Source organism: Carcharhinus amblyrhynchos, chromosome 7, assembly GCF_965287045.1.
Source record: "Carcharhinus amblyrhynchos chromosome 7, sCarAmb.v2.hapA, whole genome shotgun sequence".
In the NCBI taxonomy this organism is placed as follows: Eukaryota; Metazoa; Chordata; class Chondrichthyes; order Carcharhiniformes; family Carcharhinidae; genus Carcharhinus; species Carcharhinus amblyrhynchos.
Genome location: NC_137330.1, coordinates 55,710,582 through 55,730,695, shown reverse-complemented (window position 1 = coordinate 55,730,695; position 20,114 = coordinate 55,710,582). Strand labels below are relative to the sequence as shown.

The following is a 20,114-nucleotide window of genomic DNA, read 5'->3' as shown; positions in this document are numbered from 1 at the left end:
GCTGAATTCATGGGACAACCCATAAACATGCTTTCATGTCATTAGTCTGTTACAACAAACCTCTTCATTGGTTCCCATGTTCTCAAAGCAATGGGCCTCTTAATGTTTATGACCATCATCCACCACTCACCAGCCCCCCCACACCCCCTCCCTTTCTTTTCAAGTGTGCAGTCTTTTTAAAGTAAAGAAAGAGTATTCACAGTTCTCTAGACTTCATGAAGCACTTTATAGCCAATGGATATCATTTTGATGTAATATAGGAAATGCGGCAACTAATTTTGCGCACAGCAAACTCTCAAAAACAACAATAAGCTAGTGATTGGATTATCTATTTTTACCTGTTGGTTGAAGGGCAATTATTGGCCGAGACATCAGGGAGAACTTGCACACTCTTCTTCAAAATAATGTACTGGATCTTTGACATCCCTCTGAGATGGCACACAGAGCCTCATCTCATCCAAGAAATTACCTTTGACAGTGCAGCACTCCTGCAGTATTGTGTGAAAACTCCTAGCTCTGTGTCACCATACCATGAGAACACCAGATATTCTTGCAATTCCATCACGCTCCAAATATTATACCAATTTACAGCCATTTGAAGAATTTTCCTGATGACTTAGGTAAGGGTTCTGCGCTGCTCATCTCTGAGAAGGTTAAGGACAGCAGGGGTCAGCCGAAGGACATCAGACTTCTGTCAGGAATTCTCCAGCTAAATTGGCAATGGATTTAGAATGGGTGACTAATAAACCAAGTAAGATGGTTCCGACTCTAGATATATGCAAGTGGCTTCCAGGGGTGAGTAGGGAGGATGGTTTCTAACCAAGGAAGCAATCAAGATCACAGGAGTTAGTAATCTGGATTCACACTGACATGGAGATTGAAGTGACTCTGAACGAGGTCCAGAGAAAGGCCCAGGAAAATTCCCCATTTCGAAAGAACTTATGGGTGTTTTTTGCAGCTGCATATGGTCAGTGAATATTGTTACAGCACCTAAAGTGGCACAGGTACCTACTGACCGTATATAAACTCTCACTGAGCCCAAATGCTGGGACATTCTCCAGGCTTATTTCTTAATATACCGCAACCTTGCTGTTCTTTTTAAAAAAAGGAATCAGTTCCAAACAGGTAATTATTGATCATTTAAAATGATATACATGAAAAAGGTAGTATTCAAATCTAGCCATAAGCACTTAGCTATCAATTGGTATTACTTTAATTTATGATTAAAAATAATAACTGAATTACTTTGTGAGACTTGCAGCCCAGTCCAGTGTTTAGTTTTCTCTTGGCTGCTTGAGCAACAATCTTTACTACCATTGCTCAATGTTTCCAAATGAAAGGAGGCTGTAATTCCGTCCAGAACCTATTTGGAATCAAATTCACAACTAACCACTCATGCTACCACAGTTCACAAGTCATTACATGTATTAAAATATTTAATTTGACTGCCTGAGGAAAATATGAAGTGTATATTTGTTTTTTTTAATTCTGGCGTTATTCAATCAGATACTCTGCTTGCAATCCAATTTCTAAATTGCAATTACAGATACAGCAGGAAATTTTTACGAGCAGGTGGAACCAGTTGCAAACTTGCTACTCATCATTTCCTGTATAGGCGTCAGTAACTTTGCAGAAGTGATGTTCGATGAGAATACAGACCTCGGAATAACCTGGGGACAATCATGGGTGCTGCTGTGTGTAAAACACGCTGTGCTTTCTGCCCTTGTTGTCGGGCGAATGTTGATGTTAGTAAGCAGGAAACGTTCGTTCCAAACCATCCAGGAACGGCTTTATGGTATGAAAATGAAGCTGTTCTGCAATCTCATTGTGTCACTCTTTACAGTTACAAACCTCGCACTGCAGAAGACCTTCCCATCAAAGAAGGAGAAAGAATAGAAGTTCTCAAGCAAGAAGGTGAATGGGCACTGGTCAGAAAACTGGAGATAAATCAGACAATGAGACAGTTGGAGGAAGGTTACGTGCCTTCAAGCTTCGTCGCGCGAGTGGGGAGTATTGCTGCCGCACCGTAAGTAGTTGCTGTGTTAACTGCTGATGGTCTCCGACGCCAGCATATCTGTTGCTTCAAGTGGCTTTTTAAAGTTTGCATTTTAAATTGTAGGAGGAGAAATAGTTCCTCAACATGGGCTGGCGATCTTTCTCTTTTTCAAGATTACAATGTAACATCACCGTAACTAATATAAAAGGCTCGAGAAACAGCGCTGGAGAGCAACGGCGTTTGTCTCAAGACTGTCAGTGGGATGAGCTGTTTATTTTGATTTGACAGGGCCAATCTGGAAACATCATCCGCAGTTAAATTCAGCATGGAACAGATACACAATGATTCTCTCCCCCAACCCGGGTGACACTCCTGTAGATAGCGCTGCTGTGTTGGACAGCATTGTACACTCTAAGCAGGAATTGTCACAAGATCAGGCATCTGCAAACATAGACAAGACCAACAGTCAGAGCAGGAGCTTCAGGGGGCAACAGCTTGGAGTGGGCCATGGAGGATGCAACTGCATTCAGCAGAGGGAAGGAAAACAATGTTTTCAGCAGTAATGGCCTCTTTTAAAAGAAAAGGGGAGAACGTGCAGACATTTCAGAGACTCCACAGACAAGCTGGGAATTAAACCCAGGTCCTTGGCGCTGTGAGACAGCAGTGCTAACTATTGTGCCACCATGCCGCCCAAGAGGCAGAAGCCAGAACCAGAATGTTGTTGGTGAATGGTATAAGAGCAGGCTGAGGCTGGGACTGTACTTTGTAGGGGGCAGGCAGAGGGAAGGAACAATGTGCAGGAAAAGGTGGGGGGGGAGAGAATTCAGGTTTGGAGCAGTATTTCAGAACAAATTAAAGGATGGGGGAGAACAGAATTAATGATCTGCATTTTGAGGGGAGAGGGAAAATAGAAGTTTTGCTGTAGGTGAAACAGTAACATTTATTGTGTGTAAAGGAAAGAAAAAACAGCACGAGTATTTTAGTGCATGAGGAGAGAAACTGGAAATAGCTTTGTTGAAGTCAATTGCCTCCTTCAAATTATGGAAGGAAGTTCTGGCTCCTGTTTCCAGCATTGAGAATGGGAAATCATGTGGGAGTCCCAAAACACAGATTATGCCAGCCAGATTTCACATTCCAACTGTCCCCACCCATTGCCAATATGAGTCAGAGTATCATAGAGATTTACAGCATGGAATCAGGCCCTTCAGCCCAACTTGTCCATGCTGCCCTTTTTTTAACAACTAAGCTAGTCTCAATTGCCCGCGTTTGGTCCATATCCCTCTATACCCATCTTATACGTGTAACTGACCAAACGCTTTTTAAAAGACAAAATTGTACTTGCCTCTACTACCATCTCTGGCAGCTTGTTCCAGACACTCACTATCCTCTGTGTGAAAAAAATTGCCCCTCTGGACCCTTCTGTATTTCTTCCTTCTCAACCTAAACCTATGCCCTCTAGTTTTAGTCTCCCCTACCTTTGGGAAAATATGTTGACTATCTACCTGTCTATGCCCCTCATTATTTTATAGACCTCTATAAGGTTACCCCTCCAGCTCCTATGCTCCAGAGAAAAAAGTCTCAGTCTATCCAGCCTCTCCTTATAACTCAAACCATCAAGTCCCGGTAGCATCCCAGTAAATCTTTTCTGCACTCTTTCTAGTTTAATAGTATCCTTTCTATTATAAGGTGACCAGAACTGTACACAGTATTCCAAGTGTGGCCTTACCAATGTCTTGTACAGCTTCAATAAGACATCCTAACTCCTGTATTCAATATTCTGACCAATGAAACCAAGCATGTCAAATGCCTTCTTCACCACTCTGTCCACCTGTGACTCCACTTTCAATGAGCTATGAACAAGTGCCCCTAGATCTCTTTGTTCTATAACTCTCCCAATGCCTGACCATTAACTGAGTAAGTCGTGCTGTGGTTTGATCTAACAAAATGCATCACCTCACAGTTATCTAAATTAAACTCCATTCATCAGCCCACTGGCCCAAGATCCCATTGCAATCCTATACAACATTCTTCATTGTCCACTATGATGTCATCTCAAAAATACTAACCATACCTCCTAAATTCTCATCCAAATCATTAATATAAATGACAAATACCAGTGGACCCAACACCAATCCCTGAGGCACACCGCTGGTCACAGCCTCCAGTTTGAAAAACAACCTCTACAACCACCCTGTGTCAATTTTGTATCATTTGGCTACCTCACCTTGGGTGTCACGAGATTTAACTTTATGCAACAACCTACCATGTGATACTTTGTCACAGGCTTTGCTAAAATTCATGTAGACAATATCAACTGCACTGCCTTCATCTACCTTCTTGGTTACCCCTTCAAAAAACTCAGTCAAATTTTTGAGACATGATTTTCCACTCACGAAGCCATGTTGACTATCCCTAATCAGCCCTTGCCTCTCTAAATGCCTGTGGATCCTGTCTCTCAGAATACCTTCAGAATAACGTACCCACTACAGATGTGAGGCTTACTGGTCTGTAGTTCCCAGGCTTTTCCCTGCAGCCCTTTTTAAACAAAAGCACAACATCTGCCACCCTCCAATCTTCAGGCACCTCACCGGTGGCTGTCGATGATTCAAATATCTCTGCTGGGGACCTGCAATTTCCTCCTTAGCCTCCCACAACATCCTGGGATACACTTCATCGGGTCCTGGGGAATTATCTACCTTGGTGCATTTTAAGACTTGCAACACCTCCTTCTTTGTTATATGTACACTCCCTAACATCCATCCCTTTCTCAACAGTAAATACTGATGAAAAATATTCAATTAAGATCTCACCCATCTCTTTTGGATCCGCACATAAATGACCTTGATGATCCTTAAGAGGATCGTACTCTCTCCCTATGATGTAACAGAAATCCTGATGTTGAACATTGGGATTCCCATTTCAAACTAATTATCAGGCCTTTACAGCTGATAGTACTCCCTACTAGATTGCCCATTCACATTGGCATGAATCAAAACAGGACCCCCTGACACATACCGGGAGAGCAGAGCCAGCCAGAGGCAGTGTGCAGTTAACTAAAGTTTGAATTTTATTTATTCATGTCACAAACAGGCTTACATTAACACCGTTAATAATGTTGCTGTGAAAATCCCTTAGTCACCACACTCTGTCGCCTGTTCAGGTACACTGAGGGGGAATTTAGCATGGCCAATGCACCTAACCAGCACGTCTTTCAGACTGTGGGAGGAAAGCAGAGCACCTGGAGGAAACGTTTGCAGACATGGGGAGAACATGCAGACTCCATACAGACGGGGACCCAAGCTGAGAATCGAACCCGGGTCGCTGGCAGTGTGAGGCAGCCATGCTAATCAATGTGCTCCCATGTATCCCCTAGGGGGAGAAGGTCTTGCCTGGGCAGCACCAGGGGGAGTTCCATGGTGTGTTTGCATGGTGGGGCGGGTGGGGTTAAATTTTCACTTTTTAAAATCAGGGCATCCTCCATCTTTTAAAAACTGAAGTTGCTGTTGGGGTCTCACCAGCATTATATCGTGAGACTCTCCCCTAAACTTTCTTTGCACTGAGTGGCTGGAGATTTGGCACTGGAAGCCATCCATGGGGCTGGATGCCTTCCCCCTGTTTTCCTGCCTGCTGCACCACTCTACACAAAAAAATCAGAAAATTCCATCCACAAAACCACAATTGCAGAAGGAGGCCATTCAGCCCATCGTGTCAGCCCAGTTCTCCAAATGCACATTTCACCTAGTGCCATGCTCCTGCCTTCTCCCTGCAACCCTGCAGTCTGGTTCTTTTCAAATAATCACCTAATGCCTTCTTGAATGTCTCGATTGAACTTGCCTCCACCACACTCTCAGCCAGTGTAATTCTAACCATTCGCAGTGTGAGAAATCCTTTTATTTTAAATCTGTCCTCTCATTCTTCATCCTTTCTTGATTCAAAACAGTTTCTCCCTATTTACTATGCCCAGGCCCCTCACAATTTTGATTACTTCTATCAAATCGCCTCTCAGCCTTCTTTTCTCCAAGGAAAAGAGTTCCAACTTTGCCCCTGAAACAATGGCGAGTGTGGGTTGCATATCAAGGTCCTCCCCCTCCTACCCCACCAACATGACCAACTGCTGTGACATTGCTTGGAATGTGCTGCTTCCAGCCCAGGCTCTGCAATCCTCTTTTGAATAAACATCAGGGTAAATCTTTAGTCAGAAAATTAGATAATTCGAGGGGATAGGCTGAGGCTTCTCTTCTGTGAGCTATCCAGTGGTAACTTTCTAAAAGGTTCTGAACCTTGTCCAGCCACCCAATTGCTTTGGAGTTCATTATGACTCTGGGGAAATTCCACATGGTGAACAAAGAATTAAAACAAAGAGATCAATTAGTGCCACTTTGTGGGATTCGTCTTTCATGAATGTGCATCATTGTTTCACTTACCTGATTCTCTACATTGTCATTGAAAGGCCCTAACATGTCTCAGCTGTACCTCTCTCTTCATTTGTGAACCCAGAGTTCAGTTGAGTCCACTTTAATCACACCTTCAGTACAAGCAATTGCCCTCCAATCTGCCCACATACTCCTCACCAGCAAAGCTTCTCCATATTTTATTTCTATGGTATGCAATCACAACAGGTTGAAAGATGGTGGGATAGAACTCTCACAGCCAGACCAATTTAAACCCTCCCATTGTTCTGGAGGAATTTAATGTTTCAGTTCCCTTCCCTCGCAAATGTCCCTTTGTCAGCCCTGAGTATTTTGAAATGGATGTGCCTTTGCCCTGTTTGAACTTCACTCCCCCCCATCTTGAAATAACTTATACAATTAACTGAATACCTCCCCCACATCCTGGGATACCCTTACAATGCCATTTCCCCACTTGTAGGTTGCAGATGCCTTCCCTGGCTGAATGTGCGAGCTGCAGCCCATCATGAGTCTAGAAACCTCAAGGACCAAGGCTTGTGATGTTACGACCACAGTCCACATAACAGGCAGAGCACAACTGTAACTGGCCTGATATACCCTCCTCCTCTCTCCCTGAACTGGGACTAGTGTTTCTTTGCTCAATTTCTCTCCCATTCTGGTCCCAAGTGGCTTTTGTCAATCCGTAACATTCTCTATCCCTATTCTAATGCTGAAAATGTCAATCCCCCACATCCTTTGCCCAGTCATGTATCTGAGTGCAACTTTCCCTACTTGTGCCCTCACCCGTACAACCCTGGCCCTGCAGCCATCTCCCTTACCTGAGGCCAGTTAACCCCCCCTTCCCCAGTACAACCCTAGACTTGTCTTCCTTGCCTTACCACTGGTCTGGTAGATAGAGACCTGCATATGAGACCTCCATGAAAGAGATTGTGGTGCGGCCAGTGATTCCTGTGAGCATTGTGTGGGGTAAGGTAGACAAACTGACATCAACGTCGCAAACAAAATACAGATGGCCAAGTGCAGTTCACTTAGATACCATTGTGAAACACATTATTCTGATTGCACAGGGAAATTCTCAGATGATCCATTACTGGGTGTAATACAGGTGGACAGGTGAGCAGGGCTTACAATGAGATGCAAACGTATTTGATGTTCTCAATGTGCCGTCATGACAAACACAACCCGTCATTGACGGTTGGAGCAGACAATCGCAATGATTTTTGGCCTTCTCCCAACATTTTCTGCTCCAGGCGGCCATGATGTGCACCTTGAATGGGAGCGGAATTCCTGGCCTATGTGACTGGAAAGTCCGCAAGTGCTTTGGTTTCCAGCATGCCTATTCAAAGAAAGGCAGCCTATCCATAGCTATTTATATTGTAAGAATTTTTGACAGCATGTTCAGACATGTTCTACCTTTGTGCAGAAATTACAGGAGATCTCTGGCAGCTAGTTCCAATGTACATTGTTCATTTTTAAAGGTAATTTCAAAAAGTCGACATTGACTAAAATCCATATGCTGAAAGTTAAGAATGTGATATTCTTCTGGACATGATACTAGCATCTGTTATTTGAGTGCTACATTTGCCATTTAAAGGTCAAAACATTGTCCAATGAATGCAAACATCTATCGCAAATCATGCCACTTACATAGAAGACAAACACGAGGCATTCTTCACCCATGTTTGAACCCATTCGGGTCTTGACTGCAACTTTGATTTGCACTGAGGCAGCGAAAGCCTTTTCAATTACCTCTGTGGAAATTAATGCTAAACACCATATATGTAAACAAAGTTAAGAGCTTATCATAATCAAAGTAAGAAGTCTCACAAGACCAGGTTAAAGTACAAGTTTATTTGGAATCACGAGCTTTCAGAGCGCTGTTTCTTCATCATAATGTGTTATCTTGCGATTGTATCTTTGTCTATACATGCCATGTTTGTGAAAGCTACCTCTCCACGCACCTGATGAAGGAGCAGTGCTCCAAAAGCTCGTGATTCCAAATAAACCTGTTGTACTTCAGCCTGGTGTTGTGAGACTTCTTACTGTGTCCACCCCAGTCCAACGCCGGCATCTCCACATCGTATCATAATCATAGAATCCCTACAATGCAGAAGGAGGCCATTCAGCCCATCAAGCCTGAACCAAAAACAGTCCCTCCCAGGCCCTAATCCCACAACACCAGGTATTTACCCTGTAAATCCCCCTGATACTAAGAGGCAATTTAGCATGGTCAATCAACCTAACCCACACATCTTTGGGTCACCAGTGGTCAAATCTGGTTACTTATCTGAAAGATACTAACTAACCTGCACTAACTCCAGTAGGAGTACTTATGTTATGATAAAACCCAATGTGATGCCAAGATCAGGGCTCCAGATCTCCTTGGACTCCCCATTTAAATGCACCATGCTAATACTGTGGGGACAAGATGTTGAGAAACAGGTGCACATAAATTTCTAGACCAAATTATCACAGAGCACCAGGTTAAACTCTTAAAGCACTGCAACAAAGAATATTTCACACTTGTCGCCTTCCTTGCAATGGATTACTGATATTTCTCATTGTTTTTTGGGAGAGGCATCTGCACAGGAAGCTAACGGAATGGAACAAAAGTGATATTTACCCATTCTTGAGAAACATTCAGAAACCAATCTCAGCTGTAGATCCAGGAAAGGGAAATGTAAAACATACCTTCAAAAAAAAGAACAGTTTTGTTTCCTGGTATATGTTGAGTCCAGTGGTAGGCTTCAAAATAACCTACTGAATGATAAGATCAAATTGTATACAGTCAGTCCTTGACTTTATGATGTTCAAATTATGATGAATGGCACTTAAGTCGCTTATAAATTGACAATCCATTTCAAACTTACAACATCAGTTTTGAATTTATGATGCCACACTAGTGCAGTTGTATGTACACATTGACAGTTTGTGCCACCCATCTGTAAGACTGGACAATGGCACTGCAGCCACAGGATTGTTTATCAGGTTGGAAACAAGCGGTCTATTGTGTTAATCCACACAAGCCAACATCAGATTCTTTTGGCACAACTTTCATGACAGTGCTCAATGTTTCACTTATTTGTGCTTATAGTTGCAAGGTTAAACAGGCAAATGACAGTGACCAATGGCTTAATTATACCCACACTAACCAAAGAACTTGTGCTAAGGTGTGCAGGCACAACTGTCACTTCAGTGACTTGACAGGGCAAAAGTTGAGAGCATTTAACACCATGAAGCACACCACGAGTGATTTCCGACCTTGGCTCAGGAGCCAATCCCCCTTTTATACCATTGCTCCAATGGGAAAATTGTTCCAACTTACGACATTTCGACTCACAATGCAGTTTTAAGGAACCAATTGTGTTGTAAGTCCAAGGACTGTCGATATTCCACTTTTTACTGAGACTATATGAGGTAATTTATACACACAAGCTACAGGGCCATGGGCCGGGTGTAGGAAGGCAGAATTAAAACAGGCATCTGGATGTGCTGAGGCTGGCATGGACAAGATGGGCGAAGTGGCCTCCTTCTGTGCTGTAAATTATCCGTGGTTCTATGGTTCTAAATATTTTTCAGGTAACTTCCTGCACCACGTAAGATTCTAAAGTATGTGGATTATGTAACTTATGAAAAGCATATGGGGAATTTCAACTAATCACATACTTTTCACATGTGTTGGCTCCTGTTTTGCTACTCAAGTGTACATTATGTAACACTCAATGTTACACAATCATGTCAGTTCATCAGATTTGCAATCTGAAAATAATTTTACTGGTGGATATAAGACATTCTTTAAGTTAGCAGAATTAAAATGATATGCAATGCAACTTTGAAGCTTCCTTTAATATATGTGAGACATGAATTAGTGCACATGGTTACTCACGAATGAGGCTAATCCAGTTAGATGCTGTACAAAGGTAAACCGCCCAGCTCCACTAAAACTGGCACCAAGATCGAGAAGTTAAGAAATGGATCATCCTAACTGCTGCTTGCCAACCTTAGCCAACTCCAGCAGATTTACTTCCATTTTGCAGACAATACTATGCAACCCTAAGATCAGATGTAAGCAACCCCAAGCAGAGGCAATCCCCAACGGAATATTGGAGAAAGGATGTGTGAGAAGGATAGTGGGGTCAATCATATCTAAACCACAGAAAAGCTGAGCACCATGAGGGTGGATAAAGCTGTACAATCACAGTCACTGAAGATATTCTTCAAACCTTTGGTTAAGGCTAGTTCAGTACCTAGGGAGGAGCTGAGACATGATTGGAGGACTCAGAGAGCTTCAGTAAAGATGGGCATGGACCTGTTAGGTACTATTGCCCTCTTCTTCAAAATTGCCACCTTCAACACTCTCGGCACGGTAGCACAGTGGTTAGCACTGCTGCTTCACAGCTCCAGGGACCTGGGTTCGATTCCTGGCTTGGGTCACTGTCTGAGTGGAGTTTGCACATTCTCCTCGTGCGTGCGTAGGTTTCCTCTGGGTGCTCCGGTTTCCTCCCACAGTTAAAAGATGTGCAGGTTAGGTTGATTGGCCATGCTAAAATTACCCCTTAGTGTCCTGGATGCATAGGTTAGAGGGATTAGTGGGTAAATATGTAGGGGTATGGGGATAGGGCCTGGGTGGGATTGTGTTCGGTGCAGACTCGATGGGCCAAAGGGCCTGTTTCTGCACTGTCGGGTTCAATGTTCTATGTTTGTTCTATGTCCTCAGAAAAACGAGCCTTGATCTTTCCACCCTCGGAAAATATCACCAAATCCCAAGCTCCCCTTTCTTCTCCAAAGCCTTTGAATGTGTTGTTGCCTCCCAAATTTACATCCATCATTATTGCCATTCCATGTTTTAATTCCTTTAATCAGAATTCAGTCTCAGCCACAGTTTGAAGTTAAAGCCTTAGTAAAATCACAAATGACAATTTTGTGATTGTGACAAATGCAAATTATCCCTTCTGCTGTTCTCTATCTGCCTGCAGCCTTTAGCATCGTGACCGCACCATCCTCTATAATGCCTGTCTTCTGTTCGTCCATATGAGTGGTCTATACTCATATGGTGGACTATACTTACCTGGCTCCATTCTTAGCTATTGAATTGTATGTGGAGGATCACCTGTAATGGCCTCTCTTCCCATTCTCACACCATTATCTCTACTGTCCCCCAATGATCTGTCCGTGTCCCTCCTCTTTGTCACCTAAATGCTTTCCCATGTTGACATCATCTGAAAACATAGGGCCAATTTCCACATGTACACTGGCAGCACCCAAGTCTAACTCACCACTATCTCTCTTGACCCTTCTGAGGGTCACAGTCATCCTCTTGAGCAAGCACATTTTTAGTCGTACCATTCTTGGTAACTGTGTTGTCAAGGCTCTACACTCTAAAAACCCCTCCATAACTCTAAGTCTTTGCCACTCTCTCTCCTCTTTTAGATATTTCTTAAAACCTTTTTGGCAAAGCTTTTGGTCAATAGCTCTAATATCCATTCATCCCACCACTCTTTTTTGATTCAGTGTCAAAGACGACTATATAAATGCAAATTGTTCTTATTGGACCTGTTGGAACAATATGTATTTTAAAGAAAATAAGCAGCGTGCACATTAAACTCACTATTTGTAAGAAATTTTTAAGAAGGCAGTAATGATGATGTTTTATAATCGGATGGAGAGACTGCCTGAGGATAGGGAACTATTTGCATTTTTAAACTCATTCATAGAAATGGACATCGCTGGCTGGGTCAGCATTTATTGCCTATCCCTAATTGCTCTTTATTTCAGAGGATATCTAAAAGTCAACCACATTGCTGTGGATCTGGAATCACATGTAGAACAGACCAGGGAAGGATGACAGATTTTCTTTCCTAAAGGACATGAGTGAACCTGTTAGGTTTTTATGATAACTGACAATGGTTTCATGGTCATTATTAGACAAACAACTTCAGACTTTTTATTGATTTCAAATTTCACCACCTGCTGTGAATTTGAACCAAGATCCCCATATCTTGCCCTGGCCTCTGGATTGCTAGCATAGTTCTTTACCACACTTCCCTTGTGTTAACAAGCAAGGTTATTAAAAAAAAATCCTTGTATTTCCCCAGCAAGGTTTATTTCTGATATCAGCTGGACTGCTTAAAGAAGCACATTATAATTTTCTTGCTGGAGTACGATAACCCATGGTATGATCAGTTTGTTAGATTGTTTTCCTCCTCATTCAGCTAAATAGCTTTTGTGCTACAAGTTGGTGGGAGTGAGAGTGGATAGCAGTTCCATGGTCATTTCTGTGATTAACAGGATTAGCTATATTCTTCACCAATGAAATTTAAGGATAGAGCAAGAAACTGCGGAATATTGGAGAAGGTAATAGGATGATTTGAAGTAAAATTCAATATAGAGAAATAAATAAAGGTGAGAGAAGGAAGCTTAGCTTCATGGAGAGAAAAAGACACGGGAAGAAAAGGTAAGAAAAAAATAGCTGTTATATTTTGAAAACATGGTGGCACAGTGGTTAACGCTGCTGCTTCACAGCTCCATGGACCTGGGTTCGATTCCCAGCTTGGGTCACTGTCTGTGTGGAGTTTGCACTTTCTCCCTGTGTCTGCATGGCTTTCCTCCAGGTGCTTCGGTTTTCTCCCACAGTCCAAAGATGTGCGGGTTACATTGATTGTCCATGCTAAATTGCCCCTAGTGTCCTGGGATGTGTAGGTTAGAGGGATTAACAGGGTAAACATGTGGGTTGTGGGGATAGGGCCTGGGATAGGACTGTTGTCAGTGCAGACTCAATGCGCCAAATGACCCCTTCTGCACTATGATTCTTTCTATGATTTGAGGAATTAATTATTCCAGCAAGAGTGGGATCCATAGGGCAGGATTTTCCAGGGTGGATTTTCTGATAGCAGAGGTGGTTTGCCAATGTCCACAGTTTTGCATTGCTCCCTCATCCCACCTCCAGGAAACCTGCCACGGAGGGGGCCGGGGGTGGGGGGGGGGGGGGGGGTGGTGCGGTCTTCCACAGGACCAAAAGATCCCACCAGTGAACAATTCCGCCAGTAGATTCAAGCGTTCCCCTGCTGGGCTTCTTGAAGTTGAATAGCATTGCAGAAACATTAATTCTATCATTAATTAGGCTCTTATGTTACTAAATGCATGTTCTAATCTTCTATTTAATTAGTTTTTTTTAGATCAATTTGTAGAATCTCATAAGGAACTTAATGGTACACTCTTATTTCCAAGAGGCTAACAAAGGAGTAGCACAAGTTATTAAACAATTTATGGCAAGTCACAACTCTTAATACATCTCCTCACCACAAAATGTTGGGTTATTAACCCACTAATAGCAGCGTGCACATTAAACTCACCATTAGTTTTCCAGCAGATTTTGAACTAATAATATAGAAAATGCTTAGAATATATATTGATTTATCTTCCTGTTACAGACAGGAGAGACAGATAACCTACACTGATAGCCTCTTTCCATCTGTCTGTAAGCAGAAGGCATTTTGAATTTGTTTTTAAAAGAACATGTGGTGCCACATTTTCCCAACCCCTCAGGATTTGTGTTCTAATTTTATTAATAATCCACAGCAAACTCGAGTGAGAATTAACTCAAAAGGTTAATTTATTTTTCACATTCAGAACTCAGAAAATGGAGTATTAGCAACTTCCCACTCCACACACACACACACACACACACACACACACACACACAGACCAAAAGTGGGAAAGGAGGTTAGAAAAAAAGAGTTTTTCAGTACATAGACCATAGAAAAAATTAGTATCAATTCATGTGTGTTTAAGAGTCCAAAGAGTGTTCCCTTCATGATGGGGTTCGGTTTTGTGTTGTTTTTCAGTTGGCTAAACAATGTGAAAAACTTTGAAACAAATGATGCTGCTGCATAATGTTTGGAGTAGAAATACAAAGAATCGTTGGATACCGACAGTGCAGCAGGGGACCATTTGGCCCATCAAGTCTACATTGGCTCTCTGACAGAGCATCCCACCCAGGCCCTATCCCTGAAAATCTATATATTTACCCCACTAGTTCCCCTACACATCTTGGGACAATAAGGGGAAATTTAGTGTGATCAATTCACCCAACCCGCACACCTTTGGACTGTGGGAGGAAACCAGAGCACCCAGAGGAAACCCATACAGAATGTACAATCTCTAAACAGTCACCGAAGGTAGCAATCGAACCCGGGTCCCTGGTGCTGTAAGGCCGCAGTATGCCAGCATGCCGCCCTAGACCACTTGGCAGGTACTGATCGGAGACTTTTAAAATCGAACAAGCATTGTGGAGTTGACACTACTTATTCAGCCCAGATGTTGGAGTTCTGTCTAATTGATGGTAAAACAGCAGCCAAACTGTGAGGCCCAAAGTTGCAATGTTAAAATTGTCCAAAAGGCCAGAGGTTTGGGTCATCTGACATGGCCTATTAATGGTTAATTTAGGGTTAACAATTAGTTTCTGTGCTGTTGGTCAGAATTCCATTGCTCCTTTTAAGGAGGTAAATGGCTATTAGCATCTTCTCCAGTATACTGAGTTTTAACCTTTCTCTTTTGTGGTTGCCCAGGATGGGGGAGTCAGTTTGTCTGTTCTTCCTTTGTTTTTGTTGATTAGAAGGGCTTTGTACAATGAAGTGTGAAAATTCCAGAAACTGAAAAAAATTGTTCTTGCAACCACTGAGCAGGGCTCCTAGACAGAAGGCTGACCCTGTGATCAAGTGACTTGTAGCAGCCATCTTAAGTTTCCTTATTTAGCAGAAAAAAGTTCAGATTAAAAGAAAGCAATGAGAATAATGTTTTGAATATAGTGTTGGGTATCTTTCTGTGCCACGGCAACCCAACACTTTCTTAATATAACAATCAGGATACCAAGAGATTATTCATAAAATGGTATTATCAAAATTATGACTATCATCTGCACAACATATAGAACATAGAACATTACAGCACAAACAGGCCCTTCGGTCCACTAGTTGCGCCGATCACTTCTATACCTACTAAGCCATAGACATATCTATAACCCCCAATCCCATTAGATCCCATATACTCATCCAGAAGTCTTTTAAAAGACTCCAGCGAGTTCGCCTCCACCACCACTGACGGCAGCCAATTCCATTCACTCACCACCCTCTGAGTGAAAAACTTACCCTTAACATCTCCTCTGTACCTGCTTCCGTGCACCTTAAATCTGTGTCCTCTCATAGTGACCATTTCAGCCCTGGGAAATAGCCTCTGAGAATCCACCCTATCTATTCCTCTCAACATCTTATAAACCTCTATCAGGTTGCCTCTCAACCTTCGTCTCTCCAGGGAGAAGAGTCCCAGCTCCCTCAAACTATCTTCATAAGGCATGCCTCCCAATCCAGGCAACATCCTTGTAAATCTCCTCTGCACCATCTCAATAGCTTCCACATCCTTCCTGTAGTGAGGCGACCAGAACTGCGCACAGTACTCCAAGTGGGGTCTGACAAGGGTCTTATAATATATAACATATATTAATAATACTTGTAGGAGACGAACTGTTCTTGTTTAATTAACTGGCTGTGGAAAATGGGTAGCATAGTGGTCTGCACTGCTGCGTCACAGCTCCAGGGACCTGGGTTCGATTCCCGGCTTGGGGCACTGTCTGTGTAGACTTTGCACATTCTCCATGTGTCTGCATGGGTTTCCTCCAGATGCTCCGGTTTCCTCCCACAGTCCAAAAATGTGTGGGTTGAGTTGATTGACCATGCTAAAATTGTCCCTTACAGTCCTGAGATGCGTAGGTTAGAAGGATTAGCGGATGGATATGGGGTTAGTGCCTGGGTGGGATTGTGGTCTGTGCAGACTCGATGGGCCAAGTGGCCTCTTTCTGCACTGTAGGGTTTCTATGATTCTTGAAAATAGGAACAAATGTGCTTTATATCAGATGATTTTGGAAAGATATCCATTGTTACAATTAATTCTACTTAACGCTGCCATCTTTTTCCATCTGGAATAACCACTGGAGGTGGTTTTCTCTAAATTTTAATGATGATTGTAGTAGAAAACTCTGAATGTGACACTATTAATCCCTCAGGTGGTTCTTTGGCAGTATGCTTCATATGGATACAAAGAGGTGTTTGCTGAGAGATGAAAACCAAAATGGGTCTTTCCTTGTTTGGCAAAACAAGGAAATGAATGACAATTATTTCCTATCAGGTGGGTTGATTATATTTTTGACTACAGGTTGATGTTTGAGAAAAGTAACTATTCATTATTAAGGCTTAGTTCATAATGGCTTGCCCGTAATAAGGAGAAAAGGAAATTTAGAATATTATAATGATGCCAGAGTCAGTGGCCAGCCCTGGATCAGAAATTTTTGACCAGTCAGTTCAGAGGCACAAACCTTTTGAACCTTTTGGTCTCACATGAAATTTGAGCGTCTACTGGTTGGATGGGAGGTTTGCTGTTTGCGACCGACCCCAGCAGCACATCCATTACTTTGCCACATCACTTTTGTCCACATCTACTGTCTCCCAATACATGCGACAATAATAAATCAAATCAGTGAGGCTTTGCTGAAATGAGGCACAGCCATTGCCCGTGCTTGCATGGGAAAATGGGAAGTAAAATTATAATGAGGTAAGTCTGGTTAAAAAGCTACCATTGATGCTTTAAACTTATTTCTGGGATTCCTACACCCCATCAGATTCCTGCTTTTAGTTGATGTAATTTTCCTGTCCTGCCTGAGGGTGGGACAGAAAATTTGATGGGACCATCTAAAGGTCTGTTGACCTTGGGTGAGAATTTGCTTCAGACTGTCCTTCATTCATCTTTCAGGCTAAATAAATGGTGATTTATTGTGCCTATAATCTAATTTCTGCTTGACTTGAAACTGCTTGATTCTGACATCAACTGACAAACATAAATAAAATTATGCCATCCCTAGTACTGACATATTTCATCTTCTTGATTTGACATATCAATCAAACATTGTGTATTTTAATGTATTTACCATTATGGGCTGAATTTAACCTGCTCCCAGTTGGTATGTTTCTTGCATGGGTACGGAGCATGTAGCGGGTATCTCACCCACCCCCGAGCTCACCCTCATTATAAGGGATAGGCTGAAATTGGCAGGCTGCTCACTGTGTTTAAATGAACAATTAATGGTCAATTAGACTTGGTGTCAATGCCAGTAATGGTACACTGCCTACACTACAATACAGTTTGGTCAATTAGACTTGGTGTCGATGCCAGTAATGGTACACTGCCTACACTACAATACAGTTTGGTCAATTAGACTTGGTGTCGATGCCAGTAATGGTACACTGCCTACACTACAATACAGTTTGGTCAATTAGACTTGGTGTCGATGCCAGTAATGGTACACTGCCTATACCACAATACAGTTTGGTCAATTAGACTTGGTGTCGATGCCAGTAATGGTGCACTGCCTAAGCCACAGTACAGTTTGGCAGTATGACAGATGGAATCAGATTAACAATTTCTATAGAAACAATAAACTACTTTAGAATTCATAGCAATACAGAATCCTACAGTGCAGAAAGAAGCCATTTGGCCATCGAGTCTATACCGACCATAATCACACCCAGGCCCTATCCCCATAACCCCATACAGTTACCCTAGCTAGTCTCCTTGACACTAAGGGGCAATTTAGCATGGCTGATCCGCTTAACCTGCACATCTTTGGACTATGGGAGGAGACCGGAGCACCTGGAGGAAATCCATGCAGGCGTGGAGAGAATGAGTAGACTCCACACAGACAGGGACCCAAGCCGGGATACGAACTCAGGACCCTGGCGCTGTGAGGCAGCAATGCTTACCACTGTGTCACCATGCCGCCATTATGTTCTATCTCTCTGCTGAGGCTTTCTGTATTTTATTTGTCTATTCATTCCAGCTAACTATGTATTGCCCTTGTAGTTTTGTAGGTACGTACTGTAGCCAAAACTGCTACTTTGCAGATTTTGCAACGGAATGAATGAAATTATGGAAATGAATTCCCAAAACCAGTTATTAATGTGTGAATATCCCATGCAATGAAAGAGAAGTTGATTTATTGAGTACCAATAGCATTGGATCTTGGATCTCATTCCTAATCAAACCCTTAAATTGCACTTCCTTCTGGTCTGTCGCTAAATTTCGTTGACAGCAGTTGTGAAGAGGTTTGTTGTTAAGTCCACATGATTGCTAAAGAGGGAAGTGGAAATAGTCTGAGAAAGAATTCAAATGTGAGGATTTGCAATCCATCATTGTTGTCGGGATTCAGCTCCTATGCTTCTGTCAGTCACCACGTCCTGGGAAGGTGTCCGTGACCATGGCTTCACACTGGAGTGGCCCAAGTTTGGCAAAGTACAGCAGTGGTTTGCCATTGCCTTCTATAATATGACTCATCCGATGAAAGGAGCAGCGCTCCAAAAGCTCGTGATTCCAAATAAATCTGTTGGACTTTAACCTGGTCTTGTGAGACTTCTTACTGTGCCCACCCCTGTCCAACATCAGCACCTCCACATAATATAATATGACCCTGCTGCTCTTACCATCTGTCATTAGACATATTGGAAGGATTTACAGGCTGAAAATCAAACTGCTAGTCCACACCTTCTGTCACCTCCAATTCCTGGAGTAGGATTTGAACCCACAGTAAGAGACACCACCACTGTGTCACAAGACTTCCACAAGTGTTGTTTAGTCTCATTCATAGAACCATAGAATCCCTGCAGAAGGAGACTATTCAGCCCATCGAGCCTGCACCAACAATAATCCCACCCAGGCCCTATCCGTGTAAACCCGCATATTTACCCTACTAATCTCCCTGACACTAAGGGGCAGCAATTTATCTTGGCCAATCAACCTAACCTACGCACCTTTGGACTGTGGGAGGAAACCAGTGCATCCAGAAGGAAACCTACACAGACAAAGGGAGAATATGCAAACTCCACACAGACAGTCATCCAAGGATGGAGCTGAACCCGAATCCCTGGCGCTGTGAGGAAGCAGTGCTAACCACTGTGCCACCATTGCTGCCCATTACTCTTTTAAAAGTTTCTCTTGGAGCACTGCCCCAAAATTTGCTGACAAAATAATTGTAAGGCTCATGGCATTTGCTATTTTGGACTGGATTTTCATGGAGTTGCAGAAATTCTGTGGTGGACTGTAAAGGCGACTGAGACCTGAATCCAGGAATCCTAACCCCATTCCAGTGTTTCCACTCCTTCTAAGGTTTTGGACTGGTTTGGATCATTAGCCTGCGCACTGCATTCCTGACCTGGCCAGCTCTATTGCAGGCCGGGCATATCCTAATCCTCCACAATCTTCCTGGAGCCAACTTTTCGAAAAAGTTGTGGTTACTAGCACCTCAAAGATGTCATGAACCATAATCTACATGAGGAAACCTTTTGGAAGTCATCCTTATGCACCCTGTGCCAAGGTATGCTTCCCCCATCCACTTTCTGTGGCCCCTCATGCCCCCTTATCAAGGTGTGCTCCACACCCACCCTCAATACCCTATGTCCCTTCATGACTCCATAACAAGGATTGGCACTTCTATGCCAATCACACACCCTTTTCACAGTAGTGAACCAATAAATCCTAAAATGGCAGCAGGATATGCAAAAAAAGAACTTTATACACAGTCATTCGTTGATAAATTTTCACCTTCAGAAAAATAAATCCTTTGTGCAACAGAGCTCATACATATGTCAACCATCCAGACCCATTAAAGT

The 20,114-nt window shown here is 42.8% G+C and overlaps 1 protein-coding gene across 5 annotated transcripts in view; it reads left to right on the top strand.

Moving 5' to 3' along the window:
* The window catches only part of LOC145344962 (tyrosine-protein kinase Src42A), a 47,480-nt gene that overhangs the window by 10,600 nt on the left and 16,766 nt on the right, over positions 1-20,114 (top strand). For 2 of the 5 annotated variants that reach the window (XM_080192356.1, XM_080192357.1), the window contains exons 3-4: positions 1,844-2,026; positions 16,463-16,584. In XM_080192356.1, coding sequence (XP_080048482.1) covers positions 1,844-2,026; positions 16,463-16,584 — 305 coding nt within the window. Of the gene's footprint in view, positions 1-1,629; positions 2,027-16,462; positions 16,585-20,114 lie in introns of those variants that run through there. The other 3 variants (XM_080192358.1, XM_080192359.1, XM_080192355.1) reach the window with 3 other exon arrangements.